This window comes from Epinephelus lanceolatus, chromosome 22 (assembly GCF_041903045.1).
Source record: "Epinephelus lanceolatus isolate andai-2023 chromosome 22, ASM4190304v1, whole genome shotgun sequence".
NCBI lineage: Eukaryota > Metazoa > Chordata > Actinopteri > Perciformes > Serranidae > Epinephelus > Epinephelus lanceolatus.
The window spans coordinates 31,484,478-31,504,559 of NC_135755.1; the positions used below are offsets into that span (position 1 = coordinate 31,484,478).

The window sequence follows — 20,082 nt, forward strand, 5'->3', positions numbered from 1 at the left end:
TGGCTTAAACATATTCAACACCTACAATCTTGCACAAAACTGTGACAATACTTTTTGCCATTCCTTTATAAAAAAAAAGACTGACGTCTTTCAAATGGCCTAAAAGAGGAAGTTAGTAGGACAGTCTATACACATGAAATATAACATCAGTAACAATTTTTTTGTTTAAAAGCATTACAATATAAAATGTTTCTGAAGCATTACAGTTATTGAAATATATTTGCATAAAAATTAAATATGTTCAATGGTTAGGTAATAACACTGTATAAAAATGAGGAAAAGCATTTCTGAGCTTGAAATCTTAGGCTCAACTTCTCTGTTTCAACCTTTCTTAACTTCCCATAAAAGCTACAAATGCAAAAGAGAAATGAGCACTGGTGTATGCTGTCTCACATTCTTTCAAAATCGAAGCAGATAGGCGATATTTAAATACAAAAAGGTATTGAAAGGAAAACATCTGTCTCTGGACTTTCACTCATGGTGTCACTTCTTCATGCCGATAGTTTCGTATGTGTCCTGGGCGTGAGGAGTCAAACCCTGGATTTAAAACAGAGAGGGAAAATAAGACAATCAGTATATGCTGTCGTTTAATAATAATAAAGATAATGTAACATTTAAGATACCAGCTGTCCTACATCTCTTTTAGATCAGTGATAGCATCAAAACTCACCGTATAGATGCCCTCTTCAGCATTCTGTCAGAACATAGAAAAAAAAATTAGAAACAGTGTAACTATGTAAACACCTGCACATTGTGACATGAAATCTCGTGAAAGACTGAATCTTTCTTAGTAAATGGCTGAGTGAACATACAGAGGAAGAACAAGCTATACTTGCAGGCAAGAAAGCACAACACACCAGAGTGGTCTGGGCTGTGCAAAGTTTGTGGCTGGCAATAGGAAATAATAGACTAAAATAACCATAGCATTAAAACAGCAGGTTAAGTGCTCTTATGATCACATGAAAAACTCTATCTCTGCAAGCAGAAGTTAGTTTTCAAAGATCATGAACGACTGAATAAGTAAGTTTTATTACAGCTGCTATTCTGCATTTATTTTTCATTTGAAAAGTTTCATTTGCATCTTCAAATTTAGCAATTAAAAAGGGCTTTTAAATAATTTAGCAGCAGGCAACTACTAATGACATCATGATAATGGAAAGGCTTTTCACAGCTGGAGCCATCATATTAGTTTAACACGCCACAAACAGCTGCCAGTGTGCGGCTGCCGAGAAAAAACACAATAGGTGTGGCGTTTGCCATTGTTGTTTGCCTGCTGAGGTTTGACCTGACCAGTGAGATTATTTTTGCATCCAGAGTATGCAAGTTTGCAAACTTGAGTATGCGCTGCGGTGAATAGTGTCTCTCTCCTATAGAGTTTGTTCTCAACCCCACACATCCATTTTAGACTACAAGTCATGTCTAAATGTCTATTTTAGTGACATATGTACAATGTGTGTGTTTTTACTTACCTTCTTGGCCTTTGTGTTCTGAGCATCAGCCCTAGCATTGACGATCTGTAGAAGACAGTGTTAAAGAAATGACAGTTAAAAGACCAGTATGTGTCATACTGTAATTTTAATATGTATTTATAGTTTTTTCAAGTTTTCAAGTTGCATCAACTTTTCTACAGAGCGACTAAAGCCCCAAAAGATGATATGTCTTACTTTGTGTGCACTACTTAATTATCTTAATTCCTGTGTGCACATGTTAATTATGTTTTGGGAACATTTTTTTATCTTGTGTGAACAAGACTATTATATTGTTGGAACAATTTATTATCTTGTATGTACAAGATAATTATCTTTTGGGAACTTTTTTTATCTTGTGTGAACAAGACTATTTTCTTGTGGGAACAATTTATTATCTTGTGTGCAGAAGGTAAATATCTTTTGGGAACAATTTATTAGCTTGTATGCACAAGTTAATTATATTTTGGGAACAATTTATTATCTTGTATGCAGAAGACAATTATCTTTTGGGAATAATTTATTATCTTGTATGCAGAAGACATTTATCTTTTGGAAACAATTTATTGTTTTGTGTGCAGAAAATAATTATCTTTTGGGAATAATTTATTATCTTGTATGCAGAAGACAATTATCTTTTGGGAACAATTTATTATCTTGTATGCAGAAGACAATTATCTTTTGGAAACAATTTATTGTCTTGTGTGCAGAAAATAATTATCTTTTGGGAATAATTTATTATCTTGTATGCAGAAGACAATTATCTTTTGGAAACAATTTATTGTCTTGTGTGCAGAAAATAATTATCTTTTGGGAATAATTTATTATCTTGTATGCAGAAGACAATTATCTTTTGGGAACAGTTTATTATCTTGTATGCAGAAGACAATTATCTTTTGGGAACAATTTATTATCTTGTATGCAGAAGACAATTATCTTTTGGGACCAATTCATTATCTTGTGTGCAGAAGACTATTATCTTGTGAGACAGTTTATTATCATGTGTGCACAAGATAATTATCTTGTGGGAACAATTTATTAATTTGTGCGCACAAGTTAATTATCATCAGGGAACAATTAATTATCTTCTGCACACAAGTTTATTACCTTGTGGGAACAATTTATGATCTTGTGCAAGTTAATTATCTCCTAGAAACAAGTAAATCAACACTGGCACACAAGTTACCTTGTGGGAAAAATTTATAATTTTCTCTGCAGGAGATAATTATCTTTTGAGAACAATTTATCATCATGTATGCAGAAGGTAATTACCCTGTAGGAACAGGTTAATGATCTTGTTTGACCAACATAACAACTTGTTCCCACAAGATAATGATTGTGCATATAACAAAAAACATCACCTTTTGGGACTTCAGGGGCTCTGTACTTAATTCAGTTTATTGGCCAGAAGAATATATTGGCACATCAGTGTACGTCAACACTGGACTCCTTGCTCTTGGTACATTAGTTACAGTGTCAAAAGCAAACAAGCTCAAGGCTCAGTTAAGTTATATCTTAGAAGCAAATGGTGATTTTTTCCACAGTTGTGAATGCCTATAATATCACGCTACTTATAACAAAATTCTTACCTGTTGTTTCCTTAATTTTTGTTACCTACAGCACCCTAACAACACACACTCCTTTTCCAAATATACAGTATGTGCAGCAGAGGAAACTTACCAAGTATTTAGTGCTTGGTTATTGCTGTTAGTATATGATATAAATACTGATAATAAATATTGAATACATTCCAGTGAAACATTTTATGTCTTTGATACTTCCCTTCCTGAAAGTGTAGCATGCTTCATTTTACTGACGACACCCTATTTTACATCAATATTAATAATGTACCAGATTACTTTTAATGATACTATATCTTGTCTTTCATCAGACACTAAGAAACATATATATATATATACTACTTCTACTTAACTTGTCATATATTTTTAATATATGTAAATGAAAAAGTTTAATATGTAGCATGCAAACCTTCATTCTACAGTAGAGAGCTGTCAGGATGATGCCGTACAAAAACAGGATACCATCCAGCACGTAACAGATCTGTGGCTCTGCAAGACCAGCCGCTGCAAACACATGAGAACACTCAATTAGGAGCAAAAGCACAAGAACAGCACTTCTACATAATGTTTATAATGTTTTTACAAAATTACTTCAAATGATTACATAACAAAGACTCTTTGCACTGGAGTGACATCATCAATCATTTCTTCCTCTCTGAAGTTTGCCTAATTATTGCATGAACATATTCTGCAATTTATCCGCAGGTTCTCATGTGCGGGTTACTGCCCTCAGTGGCAATGTGGGTGTTTTTCTGTCCATGACTGAACAGTGTTATTGAGTAACGGCAGTGTCGCCATTTTAGATTGTGAAACAAATAGCAACAGCGGCCATTACATAAGAAAGCGGACAGAGCAAACCATGTTCTAATCTCAAATGCTACATCAGTGGAGTCTACGAAGAAATATTTCAGGGTAGATAGGAAGGAAGAGAAGGGTGTGTCTTAATACTGTTCCAAGCACTGATATAAATATACAAGGAAACATTAAAAATAATTAAACAAGAATTAATGGAATTGCCGAGAGGAATGACATATGAAGATTACTTCTCATTTCTAGTATCTCACTAAACATCTTCACATCACTCTGACTAATCTTAGAGCAGGACTTCCAGCCAGTAGTGATACAGAGATGGAGCTTTAGATAAGTACACACACACACACAGGGCTGCACATACAATATAGTGCATGAGAGGATTCATTATTATTTCATTAAAATAATCTTATTTGGGGCATACTGATAGTCGGAGTAGGAGAATGTAGGAGTTCAGAAGCTGTTAGAGATTGTTTTCCTGTCACTATTGCTTTAATGTTTTTTTCCAACTGTGCTGTCCATGCAACCACATCAATGTATGGATAATAATAAACAGAAAAGATGGAATTGCTAAGGCAAATAATATCACGCAGATATCACATTATGATTGTTGTCCTTCCAAGGCTGCAGCATCTAATCTAGATGATTCTTCTGAATGAACCAATAGAAAAAAGGAGACATCCTCGCCGTGATACAATACTGACTGAGAAGAAAATGCCACATAACTGCAGTAGAGTGGATGCATTTGGAATTATCACACATTAATAGTTTACTGTCCAGTCTTTGATTCACTTTTAAGCATAAATTCGAACATTCACCTCATATATTGTCATAAGGACAACTTTGTAAGCAATGATCGAAATTAAAGAGAGAGAGAAAAGTTCCCCGTAGATGCAGCGTTAATTGTGCATCTACTCAAAGAAATGTAATACACACAAAAGTGAGGAAAACATTTACATTGTCTTCAGCCGGATAGTTTTTTGCACAGTTTAAAAAAAAAAATAGTGTTAGGCCTAACCAGCGAGAGAAACTGTTACTTTTGGATTTCTGTCTGCAACAACAGAGCCATTTTAGGCTGCAATGCACAACAACCACTTCCCACAGTATAGTGTGTACAAAGAGTAATATTGAGCTTCATAACTGTACTGACTGTGTCAAGATGTGCACGTTTAAAAAAGGCCACTGGAATTTATAGCGCAGCTTTTTAAAGATGCCCTCTTCCTGACCTGTGTAGTGTACACATCAGACACAGCAGGCTTTTATGCGTTTTTAACCTTTTGCACAGGGACGAATATGATGCAGAAATCACAAGCAAACTCTTCACAAAAGCACAGTGACATAAGGTCGTATGTTCTCTCATAAATGTCTGACACCGAGCTCTACATGTGAGATATTTCTGAATAATCTATATCATTTCCTCTTCTAAACCTGCCCTTAATTGGTAAAACTGGTGCATAAAAACTAATTAAAAAGTAATTAATGTAATGTGGGTGTAAATTTACTTTAACTGACTTCATTAGTGATGTTTCTATTTTCAGCCCGTCAGATAAAAGTTACAAAATCCTGTTCATGATTCTGTTTTTCTCAAATGGTTTTTAGATGTTATGGTTTTTCATTTGCTCACGTGCCTTCCTGCCAAACTCCATCTCACACTTCACTGCTTTTACATTGTCTGTTTTCGCTAAACTTTAAATTTAAAATCAAGCTCTCAGATAAAAAGAGAAGCTCTGTCTCACAACACTGCAACAACGCTGGCCTATCAGAGCTCTTATTCCAGTGGGTTTCCTTAGTTTAGATTAAAAAGATTAGACGGTCACAAAACTATTAAATTTAAGACAGTATTTCACTGGCACATTTAACGGTTATTTTATAACTTGTGTATGTACATTTACTTAATCGCATTTCAAGTTCTTTTTTTTCATATATAATTTAATAATTGATATAATTTTAATTAAAAAAATATAAGTCATGTATAATTTGTAAAATAGTTGTAAGTTCAATGAAAAAAGTAAATGTAAATTTGATAAACATTTTTATATTCATATTTTTTTTTAAAGTGTAAAAGGAGTTTGAGAATCACTGGTTTATTTGACTCATTCTAATTAAGCACTGGAAATTGTGGCACAGTTTACACTCCATAGATTGGTGTGATGTATATTATATATATTTGTTTGTGTCTTGATTTTATCAGCCAAGGCAATTTAATCTTTGTTCAATCTAATTTAAGCTGTAATATAAACTGCAGTAAATGTTTAGATTAATTACATTTTAATAACATTTAAATGTGGCTTTGATTCAACTTGACCCATAGATCATTTAACATTAGTGTTTCACCTCATGGTGTATCTTAAAAAGTCAATATAATTAAACTGATAGATGAAACTTTAAAGTTCAGTTTCTTACATTTAGATAAAAGAGCCATGACAACTTCTTGATAAAATCCCCAGATAACACGTCCCTTTCTGTCCCTTCCTTCCCACTTTCTTTCCTTCCCTTCACATGTTCAAAGAAACAAATCACTTCTCTGAAATCTGTGATCACATGATTCTTTTCCACACTTCAAAATAACCTCTCCTTTGCAGAGTAACAGTTAAATTAGAAAAGTCTTGAAAATATCGACTTGTTTTTTTTTTGTTACAACATACAGGCTACGTGATATTGCTGAACATATTTGGCATGTGGGTTATGTATGGACAGTTATATCAATAAGTAAAAATGTTAGATTCCGTTTTGAGCACCTCTGTTCAGCTGTACGTGTTCTCTTTGCTGTGAACCAGAGACATGTGGTGTGTTATCGACATCATCTGCATCTCTGTTGGTTTCCGCAACTCACATGTTGAGCGGGTTCAAAGGAAACACTGTGTAAGCCCCCTAAAATAGCTATTAGGAAGATATCAAAATGTTACTAATATTTCCGCATGTGTCCCAACATATTACCCATCAAGGGCCACTCAGATTCTACAGCTAACCTAGGAGCAACAAGTGGATCTCTGCACACTTTTAATAAGTGAACATTTGTTTCTTGTGACTGCAGTCCACAGTCACAAGAAACAAATGTTCACTTATTATATCTGCAGTCTGCAGACACCCTAAATGTAGTCATCAATATAAGGTAAAATTACATTTTAAGGGTCAGGTGAAGTGTGTAAATGCATAGAGTGTTATAACAGATTAACTGTTCAGTACACAGAAAGGAAACGTGTTTTCAAAAGTGAGATCTTTCGCTGTTAAAATTCTACACACTAGCTGGCTATTTGTTTGCCTTACAGACCACAGAAGTAGGCCGTAGTCAGTTGTGGTTTGGAATTAAAACTGAAATATCTGAGCTGTTAACATCTCATAAACACTGAATGAAGCCATTTGATTTTCTGGATAGCATAGAAAAAAAAATCATTGCAACTGCACAATTTTACTTTAATGTAACAGAAAAAGAAGCAAATATGACAAGCTGGAACCATTAAATATTTTCCCCCATGTTTAAAAGGTGACTATGGCCCTGCTCTACTGTAGTAACCCTGTCCTCTTGGCCTATTAGACCCCCATATTAACTGACCTTTTAAGACTGTATGCCGATACCTGTGCATAGGTGTAGATTTTAGGGGCAAAGGGGGGGCGAAGGAGACATGACACCCATAATATATAGAGAACAAGTGAATTTGTCGTCCCCTGCCTCGTTTTGAGAAACTTAAAGACATTTAAACTGTAAATTGAGGCATAAAAGTTCACCGCAATGCAGGAAATGTGATGCTCAAAATACTCTGGCCAGGCCCCCCCCCAACTTGGAAACAAAACCTACACCCTTGTACTAGTGCATAGAAATGTATCTAAAGTTTTCAAATTGTTTTACTTTGTATTTTTCTTATCAGTATAGGTTGTTTCAACATAGTTTTTAATAATTCAAGTAGTCCCAGAATACAAAACATTTAATATATATATATAATATGCAAAATATTAGGAAATGATTAGGAAGCTGATACTGATGGAATAAAGTGAACTTCTATATGCAAGGCAGGGTGTGTCTGAGAACTGGTTTAACAAGTAGGTTATTTACAAAAGTTGTCAGCTTCAGTGCCCCTTGGCACAAGTAACAAGAACCAACAAGGTCAGCTTCTCCTTCCACAGGAACTGTAGTGTGGTAACTACATTTCTGCTGCCAACACTGGGAGGATTAAGGCCAAATGTCAGAAAACTTCAGCGACCCAAATAAACATCTGCTAACACCATGTAGTAGTATTTCCAAAAAACACTAACATCATGTCAAAAGCCCCTTGTCCTCACTTCGGTTAACCGTATTACTCAACAGCAGAGCATCTGATCAGTCATGTTATGTCTGAATAAGGCTATTTGTTCCCTAACACACAGTTTTAGGTTTTCTCACAAGGCTGTTCTTAAAAAGAATTAACAAGTTCTCACTGTGAGGCCTTTAGACATCAACCCAGCCTCACCACCCAGAGCGATGTTAAAAACGTTCACTATATCCCAATTTCATGTTAAAACTCACCAGCTCTCCCAAAACTCATCCACAGAGGAATCGCCACCAGTAACGGGCTCCTGCCCCACATGGCCATGACAACGTGGGCTCAACACGGACGACCGGGCTCGGTAAAGCTGCCAGCACACAGCAAACACAACGACTTGTGGGTGGCTTTTTTTCTGTCTGTGTTCTGGTGAATACTCGAGTGTTGCATACCTCACAGCCAACAGGGGAAGTTGTGGTCTGAGCTCTAAGTCCATTTGTCTCAGATCTCATCAGACCACTCCCCCTTCTAACACCAACCAGAGGAAGGACATACATCGAGGCTTTGGTCTCTGCTGTCATGTTTAATACTTGATTTTCAGACAAGTGAAGGAAATGGAAAAAAAAACAGTGTTAAGATCTTATAAATGTTAACAAAACCACCCTGCTCAAACATGATGGTGGAAAAATACAACTCACTGCTCTGCTGTTTGGTCATAAAATATTTATTAGGATTATTTGGGCATTGTACATCACTGATTATGATCATCTGTCAAAAGCCTCACTACAGCAAATAGTGAACAGGAAGAGAAGCTGACTAACAGATGTATGAAGGAGAGACTGAATTCTCCTCTTCAGGGAACCAACACACGAGCAGCATGACGTTAACGGTCAACTTCGCCAAACACTATGTCCTGTGTACCTGTTGAAAGAAGAAGAATATATATCTATGTAACTTAAATAACTTCACACAGAAGACAACATTTTTATATTGAAATATTGCCCTTTTGAAGCTGGATTCTTGAGCAATAATCGCTTTCTTACCAATAATGGCCACAACATCAGCCAGCATGTGTCCTTTGGCCATTTTATCCAGGCCAGCCTAGAAAGAAGAAAACATGTATTAACATTCAGAAGACCAGCTAACACTATTCTAGGCCACATGAGCTCTTATAAAACTGAATATTCATAATCCATGGGATTATAGCCTCAAGTTAATGCAATAACTGCTCTAATAGTTTGTTTATGCAACTTTAAAGACATTTTTAGCCTTGAAGACCAAAATTCAAATAACGACGTTAACAGCAGTTCATGTACCCATGAGCTAAGACATGAGCAGGAAGGAGGGGGGGAGAGGGAGGGGGGGTGTTTCTGTACGCTTTTAAAAATGGTTCTATAGTACTTTATAAAATCTACTTAATGAACTAAAAGTAGCCTTAAGGACAAGCCGTTAAACGTGCTGAATAATTGATACCCGGTGTGTTTAATATTTCACAGTGTCTTGTGAAGTTTTAAGTGCGCACCAAGTGAGCAAATCCAGGAGCTTTGATCTTGCAGCGATAGGGTCTGCTGGAGCCGTCCGACACCAAATAAACACCAAACTCTCCCTGCAAGCGACACAGAGGCACACACACACAAATACATTCTAGTAAGCATATTACATCACAACAAGTCCCTAAAGGCCCGACAAAGACCTCCCTATTAATTAAGTCTCAAAAACAATCTTCTGCATGCTAAGGATCTACAAAGTCATACACTTTTTGTTTGCTGGGTTAAATCTACTTCTACTAAAATAGCAAAACGGCAATTTTACACAGAAGTATTGAACATATCCTGAGTTGTCTCACCTTGGGTGCCTCCACAGCTGTGTATGTGGCCCCTGGGGGCACCTGGTAGCCCTCTGTGTACAGTTTAAAGTGGTGGATCAGAGACTCCATGGACATCTAGGACAAAGGAGCACATAAAACCTGCTAGCATCGGTTTTGAAAATGAAGCACACAAACTGCACGTGTTGACTGAAATGTGAAACGTTAACACTGAGGTGAACTCAAAAGTGATTTCCAGCCTCATGGGCAGCCAAATTAAAGTGCATCTGACAGCAGAACTGGCCTAATTCTGTAAAGAGGGTGCTGTGAAGACAAATTAGTGGCAACACTGAAATTTAATGAACACACACAAGTGATGAAGCACAGGGGGAAATCCAGAAAGGAAAAAGGGTACAACACTTTCAAGATTTAACAGCCCGCAGGTGTAACGAAACCATCTAACAGAGTGAGACGAAAAAAGGAAAAAAATAATGTGAGGGAGGTTTAAGTGTCTCCATTCAGCTCACCTTCATCTCAGACCTCTTGGGTGGAGCAACTTTGGCATCATCCACCTTAATCTCTCCTTCTGGCATCTTGTTGAGTGCCTGGTGCATGATCCGGAGGGACTGCCGCATCTCTTCCACTCTGCACAGATACCTGGACCCCACACACACACACGCACGCACACACACACACACACACAGAAAACAGCTGTAAGCTACAGATACCAATCATCATGATCAGGATGTAGTCGTTCTATACAGGTCTTTGATGAGGAGTTGATCACACAAACGGAAAACAGGGCAAACTGTGTGTCTGTCCTTTCACACAGACAAGGATGTTTCTTTTAATACTCTCCCAACGCTGACAGCTCCATCTGATTCATTGCTCAGGATGTGAAATAAAACTATGCACCCTCTGTGATTACAGACAGTGAATTCTGCTTGATAGAAGGCCCTGCCTCAATGAAAATATTTAACCAGGAACACTGAAGGGACAGTTCACCCCGAATTCAAAAATGCATATTTTTCCTCTTACCTGTAGCACTATTTATCAGTCTAGATTGGTGTATTGTCCCTCTAAGCTCAAACTACCAGCTGTGTCTGCATATAAACTATGATTTATTCACGTAAGATTGTCCAGTAATGCTATCAGAGCCTTTCTAGAGCTAGACTGAACGTTAAATGTTAAAATGATGCGACATACGTGCTGTAGAATTCCATGTTTTGCAGGTTTTACAAAATAGCTTTGACACACCACTGCAATTCAATGGTCTGACAAGTATCTTCCTTTTCTAAAGAGTTTTCAGTGTCTAAATAATGTGTTTCATACATATGAATCAGTAGGGGTGAGGTGATGTTGGTGATGATGCAACAGGAAATAACTTCATGTCACGAGTCACAGCTTCCTGTTGCAAATCTGTGTGAAACAGGCCCCTGAGCTGAGACAGAAAAGGGGGCATAAAAGTGAAACTGAAGGCACCGTTAAAAAAACTGCAGACACTTGCTAATCTTTTACCTGTCATAGCAGTCTCCTCTGCTTCCAATGGGGACGTCAAACTCCACTTCATCATACTTGTCATACGGCTGGGACATCCTCAGGTCCCACTTGATGCCTGATCCTCGCAGCATCACTCCACTGGTGGAGGGGCAAGGGGAGACATGTTGAATATCACAGCTTATACACATTGCTGCTCATCTAAACTAACTCTAATGTTTGTGCATTTCATAAAAGGCAGTTGGGGGGAAGGTGAGGTTTTTTTTCCCCCACTTTCATTAGTGGATTACCTGAAGCCATAGTTGAGGGCATCCTCAGCAGTAACCACCCCGATATCCACAGTTCGATTCTTCCAGATACGATTGTTAGTTAACATCTGCATAGAGGAAAACCAACAGATTTGAACGTTCACTGATAGATCTTCACCACATCCTTATCGTACCTTATCACGTCAAGAGCCTGTAGAGATTTTGAGAAGTTATACTCACCTCTTCTACTTCATCGATTCTAATGGAGAAATTCTTGCACCATTCATAGATGTCGTCCATCAGGCCAAGAGGCATATCCTGAAACACATGAAGGATGGAAAGATTTCACTGACCATGCTCATTTTAATGACAGTCTGATCGGTGAAGTGATCTACACGTCATATCCTTGATACACTTTTGTTGTTGCATTTTGTAGCATGAATAGCAGCAAAAATTTTCCCGAAGAGATAACTTAATTTTGTTATAAAAATGAACCTACCTGATGCACACCCCCGGGTCTGACGTACGCAGCGTGCATTCTGGCTCCAGACACTCGTTCATAAAACTCAAACATCTGGGAAGAAATAAGGGTCACACAGTTAGAGGAATAAAAGTAGTCCATTTTCCACTGAGTATTTCCTGAAACCCGGTATTAAACAAGCCCCAGGGCCGAAATACTAAAGGCCTTGGTGTTGATACACTTCAATGTTAGCGGTTCTGCTCTCGGTATTGGAGAAATTCAGAAGACATATCTCTTGTTTATTTAGGTTACATAAATGTTATCATTTACCGTTTTTATCTCACTGACTCCGTTTCTAACTTGCAATAAGATCAAGACATTCGTCACTGATGCAATTTTGCTATTCAATCCAGAGGAGAGCTCTCTGTGTCGGAGCCTCAAAGACTTTTAATTTATATACTGTACTTACATACGTAGGAAATACATCCATGTTAATTCTGCTCTTAATCTGTTTAATTAAAATATCATTAAGCAGTATCTACCCATCCGTAGGCCTGGGTATAAGTATACAGCCAGTTATAACTAATTTGTATTTAAATTACTCACTGCGTGTTACCTTAAGTTTGTGAAGAAAACTTTGAACGCATGCATTTTTGCTAAGATGTTTCAATTTCACACACATCTCATACGCGGCTGAGTACAATGCCTGAGGAGGCGGTTGCGGAGGTCATAGGCATGTGTATGCTCAGGCATGCTCCAGGTGCGCTACTCATAGTTGAGGTGTTTTAACGTTTTACAGAAATTGCCTGTTTGGAAAGTACTAAGCATAAGATTGGAAAAGTAAGACTGGCATTACACTGCACAAGTTGTGTGAGGGTTTGTAAACGGATGTTTTGGTATAGTTTTGCTGTTGCTGAACATGGTCCTCGTTCTCTTCAATTCATAAAGAATATTCGCCTTTTTGAATTCTCTGTTCACTGTGGCAGCATGTGAGAAAACAAGGTAACATAGGATGAGTAATTCATATACAAATGGTAATTTTGTATTTTGGCACATGTGCTAACTAGTACAGATTTTTTTAGGAATACGCAGTGAATTTAAAGCTGTTTCTTAGGAACTGTGAGAACAGGCAGGTTTGAAACCAGCCTCGCCCCCCCTGGAGAAAAAAAGCTTTAAAAAAAATACAGGACAGACAGATTCTGACCTTCTCTCTCTCCTCGAACATCCAAAAGAAGGGGGTCATGGCACCAATGTCGAGGGCGTGCGTGGTAATGGCCATGATGTGGTTCAGGATGCGAGTCAACTCTCCGTACAGAACTGCAAACACAGCACAGAAAACACCCAACCATTTAAAGCTGGTAAGTGGATGAGTATGTTGACACACAAAAAAGATAAAAATTAAAAATAATAATAATAATAATAATAAATCAGTGAATTGTTGTTGAGTCATTTTCTTAAGCAAATAACAGCATTTCACTGGCTCCAACTGCTCAAATTTGAAGTCTTGCAATTTTCTTTTTTTTTCTCTCTTTTGGGGTAAACTGAAAATCATAAGGCTTTCATGGACAAAAAAAGTTATTTAAATTTCACCTTACATCCTCCTGGGAAATGTAAATGAGCATCTTTTGCTACTTTGTACTTTTTATTTGCCGAAATATTCTGAATTATGTGAACAGCAGCTCTTTATAATTCCATATGTACATCAAAAAAAAGGTAACAGGAAGGTCTGTCACCAATGGCAGAGAAATAATTTCCCTAAAAATATATCTGAGACATTTTAAAGCCTTAAATCATTTGATTTAAAATCTGCAGACACATAAGCACTTCCAGTCTGTCTGTACCTCTTATCCACTGTGCACGGGGCGGAGCCTGGATGTTGAGCAGCCTCTCCACAGCCAGAGAGTAGGCCTGCTCATTACACATCATGGAAACATAGTCCAGACGGTCAAAATAGGGCAGAGCCTGTAGCATGAAGAGAAGAGGAACTGAAGCCTACTGGGTAAGGGAATTCCAAGAATTATGTAACACATGATGAATGTTCTCTCATTCTCTGATCAAGTCTATTGACGTCAGGAGTTTATTTTTGTCATTTTCAAGTGTGGGATTGAGGTGTTCTCTCACTCTTACACCATCTCCTTTTTACACAGTAAATCCAGCTCATTCTCCTCACTATGCTGTTGTGTTGACCTCAGTAAAACAGGATTTTGCAATAAGTTGTGTTGCAATTTACTGAATCCACAAGTGCTGTTTTTAGCCCGGTTAAAACCAAGAACATCACTGATTTTACACTTCCCGATTTTAAAATCTTCTATAAGTGCATGCATACAGTATGAGCTACTCAAACCACTGCCTAATAAATATGAGCGAGAGAATACAGAAACATTATTCACACATACTGCAAGTGGTTACATACCTGCAGGTAGGTCTTGTACTCGATGAGCTTCTCTGTGCCGCGGTGAAGCAGGCCAATGTGGGGGTCACACTTCTTGACAGACTCTCCACTAAGCTCCAAGACAAGACGCAGCACGCCGTGAGCTGCAGGATGCTGGGGACCAAAGTTGATGGTCAGGTTGGACACATCCTTCTCTGCAGGAGGATCTTTGTCTGCAAGAGGAAAACAAAACAATACAATACAATACAGGGCAGGGCAGAGTTAATCGCGTGTAATGCTCATTTGGGCTCCATTGTAGCACCACAGGCCAGATTCCAGCAAACAGATCTCATTCGTAGGCTTAGTGCATTTCCTATTATCAAACTTGTAGCCATAAACGCACAGAATAAGCTGCCCAATGTATTGGCAAACACCCAAGTGCTAAATCCAGTGAACTACGTGAATGTAAATAGTTTGTCACATATAAAGTCAGACACTGAATGCCTGTCTTCATCTCAATTAAGTCTGGTGGACTGACCAGGGACAAAATACAAAGTCTGATATGTACCATAAATAAGTGTAGTCAGAAATGTACTGGTGACATGATCACCAGAGATATTATGTGGAGGGTTATTCTCTCAGTTTGCTCTCACATTTACAAGATATGCAACAGAAAGAGAATGAGATGTGTTTTGTGTAAGATTTAGGTGGCTATATTGGGAAAAACGGATATAATATGCTAAGTAAGTTTTCTTTAGAGTACAATCACCTGTGGATGGCTGTGTTTTCATTATCTTAGAATGAGCAATTTATATCTATATGGTGAGCAGGTTCCCCGTCTAAGGATATCGCCATGTTGCACTGCCATGTTTCCATAGTAACCCAGAACGGACAAACTAAACACTAGCTCAAATAGGGCCATTTGCGTTTTCCCATCTGCCACCGTAATTAGCAGCCTCTCCATGAGTGTTGGAAAAACACTGATTTTTTTTTCTTTTTTTCGATTTCTGCTTTATTCAGTGTCTTTACCCGTTTAAATCACCAGATCTTATTCTTTAGAAGAGAAGGAGACCTCTGGATAATTTGGTTCTCTGGGAATACTTCTTAAACATCTAGAGCTTAAACCTTAAGAAAAAATGGTGGACACAGATTAGTAGGTGCTAGGCCAGTGCCCATCTCTGACTTGTCAAACTGCGCTGGAGAAACATTGATTTGTGACATGAAACTGCATTATTCAGTCTTTCTCCCAGTTTAAATCACTGGGTCTATTTGTTTTGGAGAGGAGGGGATCTCTGTGAATGATTTGGCTTCTTGTAAGAACCTTCTGAAGGTCTGGATCAGAAATAAGGTGAGCACACATTAAAGGGCCAGTGTGTAAAATGGGTTGAAAACAGTGACATCAGTGGTCAAATTCTAGATTGCAGGGCTCACTCACTCACCCCTCCCGTTGGGTAAATGACGGTGGCCTCGTAGGGACAAAAAGCCTTGCGCACGAGTTTTTCAGGAGTAGGTCTATCTAGCGAAGAGGTGAATGTTTATTTAGAAATCTAAACCATGTTACGATATTGTAATGAATCCATCACGAGCAGGAGACCAGAGGAGCGTTCGGGAAAAAGGCCAGTTTATTTGAGCACTCCAGAAACTCCGGTAACACTCCAGGGTGTAAAAGACTCCGTCCCAAACTCTGACTCTTCTGGTGTAACAGACACACTTAATAACTTTACACACATACTCGTTTACCACACTAAGTGGTGACCCCCCTCCCCTCTCTGCTCCACCAATGTCCAGCCCGCACACTGACTGACAGTGTAGCCGGTAAACAGTGCTCAGCTGTTTATTTAGCCTAGCAATATCTCCGGACTATAGTAGCTGCAATGGACGACTTTGAACGCGATTTTGAAGAGTTTCTTGTAGCGGACACAGACCCAGAGCCATGCAAATTTGAGCCGGAGCATACAGATGAGGAACTCCATGTGTTTGATGCTGAGCGGGTGAGAAGAGAGGCTGAATGCACAGAATGGGATTCGGTGCTACTGCTACCACCGTTGGGGAGATATATCACCAGGAGGAAAAGCGCCGCAGAGAGTGCGTCACAAGGAGTGAAGTTGCGTCTTCTTTTCCTCGCAGATGACGGTTCGGGTTCATTCTCTCCTGTTGCGTGGTAAGTGTGGTCCATTCACAAACTTTATAACTAAAAAAACTTTTCACTACTCTCTATCAACGAACTACTAACACTCTGCTGTTTCCTCCTCCTTCTTCCTTCCTTCCGCTGTCTTCGTTGGTTCATTTATACACGCGAAACACGTTCTCTGGCTGGCTGGATTGTCCACTCGGTCTGCCGTACATACATGGCGGCGCAAGATGGCGATCTCTCTAAAGCAAGGCCCTTGCTATATATATATATATATATAAATATATAAAAGCAGAATTATAAGGCTACAAAAATCAAACAAATTTTATTTTACAGCGATCATACACTTGTATAAACATATTAATGGGTAGAATATTCAGATTCAGATTCAGATTGACAATAAACCATGCCAAATATTACACACTGGCCCTTTAAGTAATCACAGAAAACAGATGAGCACACATTTGTAGGTGCTGGGCAAGTGGGCCATCTGCAACGTGTGTTATAGTGTGTTACAGTGTGTTACAGTGTGTTATAGTGGGTATGACTGCATATGTGTGGACCCCTGGAAGAATAGCCAATGCTTATGCTAGTGCTTATGGGGATCCGAACAAAGGAAGAAAGTTTTTAGCTTTCACACTGTTGTAGCAACTCATCATTTCATATTTGGTTTTTGATTTAAGTGAAGAATTAAAAAGACAAGTGGTTAGTGGGGAGCAAAATTCCTTTAACTAGCAGCCATATAAGTGTGACAGTGTGTGGATGGTACCATTCCATGGGGGTGGGACCCATTTCTCATTTAAGGCAGTTGGGTACATCACTGCACCGGCAAACTGCTCTGTCCACTCCACATCTGGCTGCCATTGTTTCTGCCTGTGAAAAACAGAATATTTACGTGGTAAGGCTATGTTAGTAAACCGTCCAGTTTGAACCAGAAAAAAGCAGATGCATAACAAAAAGCATTTCAGTGCCAGGTAGGTGTCACCTCTTACACTCCTTGCATGTAGCCAGACTTTAATCTGATTAGCCTATTTAGAAAGAGTGATGATCTGGGCTACACTGTTGTGCATGTCAACCTGACAACTGATATGGCTCATAGGGGAGACACGCACAGCAGAAATATGGGTCATGCTTGTATTAACAGAGTCTGTTAAATAATGCTAGTTATTGCAGTACGCATATGGCTGCTTTTAAAAGGTTTTAACTCATGCATATGTAGACCTCCTATGGGGGCAGAGTACATCAATAGCAACCCTTTATTTCCAAATCCCCTTGACTATGGTACTACATAATCAGCACATGAAGGTAGTAGGGCCATTTCAGAGACCTTCAAACTAATCTTAATTATGGGAAGTAGTTTATAAAAAGCAAGTTTTCTTCACTTAAGTGCCATCTACGTTACAGGTCTTGCATTAAGCTAGAATGATTCCACTAGAATGACACTAACGTACTTACTGTTCAACATAGGCTAGACTAACTAAGATGTAGTTATGGCCTCCTAACAGGGCGGTTTTGTTTATTATTGCTGTAAAATATGGAAAATACTTAGCACTACACGTACAATACTACAAATAATGTACAGTACCAGTATGATAATCACTGACACACACTGGCTAATCAGACTGCTAACAGTTATTACAGCTTAGGTAACACGTAAACAGCGGGCAAGCTAATATTAATCTGCAACATGCACGACCTTAAAAAATGACATTGCTAAAACAGCCAACTAACGGTACATGTGTACATTGTAAAGACGTGTTCCATTCATACAGAGTACAAATTGTAGCAGAATATTATTATTGTTATTTCGAAGAGACCATGTCGGCTTATTTAGCTTTATGCTAACATTAGCCTATCAGTGTGCAGATTTATGTGAAGCTCGAGCTAGGTCGGCTGGTAGTACAGTGTTTACACGAGGCGACCCGTTTTGTATTTTCATTATCTTACCTGTTTTGCACGACAGTACAGCCTGGGCTCAGTAAGTTATTATTTAATATTATTTTTGTTGAAGGACGTCCTAGTTTGCTAAGCGACCTCAACATCGTGGCCGCCATCTTGGCTGCTACACAACCTCTGGCCAATGACGTAGAGGAGTTTCTTCTTTTGTTGTTTTAAAGGCGCATTGCGTGCATAACCCGTGTGTCTGCCACCTATCGGAGTTTCCCCGTACATAAAGTATAGGACTTCTTGTAACTGGGAAAACTTACATCAATGTTTCATGAATTATTTTTATGTTTCTGACATTTGCTCTCTGTTTAACTCATCCTATACTTACTTGGGTCCCAGTTAGGTGAGGCTGTTGTTCAGTGGAGTAGGGGGAGGAAGGAAGTGGCAGCTTGCTGTGGGGCTGCAGCTTTCATTAGTGTTTTTCTTCTACTTCTTCTTTTTGCTTCATCTTAATTTAGTTTTGTTGAATTTCCCATGCTCCATTTTTGTCTCTGTTCTGTTATAAATGCCTCTTTTAAATACTCTGTTGAAAAACTTACTTCTGCCTACAATTTTCTAGTGGTGATCAATACAATCTTTATATGAGGTGGGTGCATGACACACACATATTATTATTATTATTGTTATTATTTTATTAGAGCTACAGTAACTTTTACATAAAAAAAACAACCTTTTATCATATTTGCTGAATCTGTCACTGTATTTTGACAGTAGTGCATGGGACAGTCTGTGGAAATGATGAACAAACACAACCAATCGGAGCCAGGTGGAGTCTCATGCAGAAGCTGTGCTGCCAACATCAGCATACATGCCTGATAGCAAGCTAAGACGAAAGGGTTAAACTGAGCCAGTGCAAATCCTTGTAGGTCTTGTAGCTCTTGTCTTTGCCATGTATGCTGTTGTTGGCCCCACAGTATGTGCACAAGCAGTAATTGACACTGTAGGAGACTCCTCAGCTCTGATTGGTTGTTTTCATTCAGGAGCAGCAGACTCTTGCAAATGCCATTAGGAGCACTAGGAGGAGCCATAGGAACATAATTTCCTCAAAGATTATATGTTTCATGTACAACTCTCAGGATATAGTGACACTTTCAGCAAATAAATAGCAATAAAGTCACCTACTGTAGCTTTAAAGAATGAAGCCCCTATTTTATCTTTAGAAGACCCTGCGATCACATACAGTACAGGCCAAAAGTTTGGACACACCTTCTCATTCAATGCGTTTTCTTTATTTTCATGACTATTTACATTGTAGATTCTCACTGAAGGCATCAAAACTATGAATGAACACATGTGGAGTTATGTACTTAACAAAAAAAGGTGAAATAACTGAAAACATGTTTTATATTCTAGTTTCTTCAAAATAGCCACCCTTTGCTCTGATTACTGCTTTGCACACTCTTGGCATTCTCTCCATGAGCTTCAAGAGGTAGTCACCTGAAATGGTTTCCACTTCACAGGTGTGCCTTATCAGGGTTAATTAGTGGAATTTCTTGCTTTATCAATGGGGTTGGGACCATCAGTTGTGTT

The 20,082-nt window shown here is 38.4% G+C and overlaps 2 protein-coding genes across 2 annotated transcripts; both read right to left on the reverse strand.

Annotated features, from left to right (window-relative positions):
• Window positions 1-332: 332 nt before the first annotated feature.
• On the reverse strand, window positions 333-8,563 carry fcer1g (Fc epsilon receptor IgFc epsilon receptor Ig). Its single transcript, XM_033610117.2, has 5 exons — window positions 8,358-8,563; window positions 3,456-3,550; window positions 1,470-1,514; window positions 671-694; window positions 333-537 (listed from the first exon to the last, which is right to left on the reverse strand). The coding sequence occupies exons 1-5, from the start codon at window positions 8,422-8,424 to the stop codon at window positions 484-486; spliced, it is 285 nt and encodes a 94-aa protein (XP_033466008.1). The 5' UTR covers window positions 8,425-8,563; the 3' UTR covers window positions 333-483.
• Window positions 8,564-8,802: 239 nt separating this feature from the next.
• On the reverse strand, window positions 8,803-18,693 carry ndufs2 (NADH:ubiquinone oxidoreductase core subunit S2). Its single transcript, XM_033610116.2, has 14 exons — window positions 18,553-18,693; window positions 17,375-17,478; window positions 14,517-14,707; window positions 13,945-14,065; window positions 13,308-13,420; window positions 12,143-12,217; window positions 11,884-11,961; window positions 11,686-11,771; window positions 11,417-11,536; window positions 10,426-10,555; window positions 9,941-10,036; window positions 9,617-9,700; window positions 9,138-9,195; window positions 8,803-9,015 (listed from the first exon to the last, which is right to left on the reverse strand). The coding sequence occupies exons 1-14, from the start codon at window positions 18,657-18,659 to the stop codon at window positions 8,978-8,980; spliced, it is 1,401 nt and encodes a 466-aa protein (XP_033466007.1). The 5' UTR covers window positions 18,660-18,693; the 3' UTR covers window positions 8,803-8,977.
• Window positions 18,694-20,082: the final 1,389 nt, after the last annotated feature.

Bases quoted from the DNA above. Each gene is read 5' to 3' on its own strand.
- fcer1g (XM_033610117.2), bottom strand. From the start codon at position 8,424: ATGGCCATGTGGGGCAGGAGCCCGTTACTGGTGGCGATTCCTCTGTGG. The intron at 3,551-8,357 runs GTGAGTTTTAAC...ATGTGTTTGCAG, and splicing joins GATGAGTTTTGGGAGAGCTG to CGGCTGGTCTTGCAGAGCCA. The intron at 695-1,469 runs GTAAGTAAAAAC...ATGTTCTGACAG, and splicing joins AGAACACAAAGGCCAAGAAG to AATGCTGAAGAGGGCATCTA.
- ndufs2 (XM_033610116.2), bottom strand. From the start codon at position 18,659: ATGGCGGCCACGATGTTGAGGTCGCTTAGCAAACTAGGACGTCCTTCA. The intron at 12,218-13,307 runs GTCAGAATCTGT...ATTTCTTCCCAG, and splicing joins TGTTCGAGGAGAGAGAGAAG to ATGTTTGAGTTTTATGAACG. The intron at 10,037-10,425 runs GTGAGCTGAATG...CCTTTGTCCTAG, and splicing joins CCAAGAGGTCTGAGATGAAG to ATGTCCATGGAGTCTCTGAT.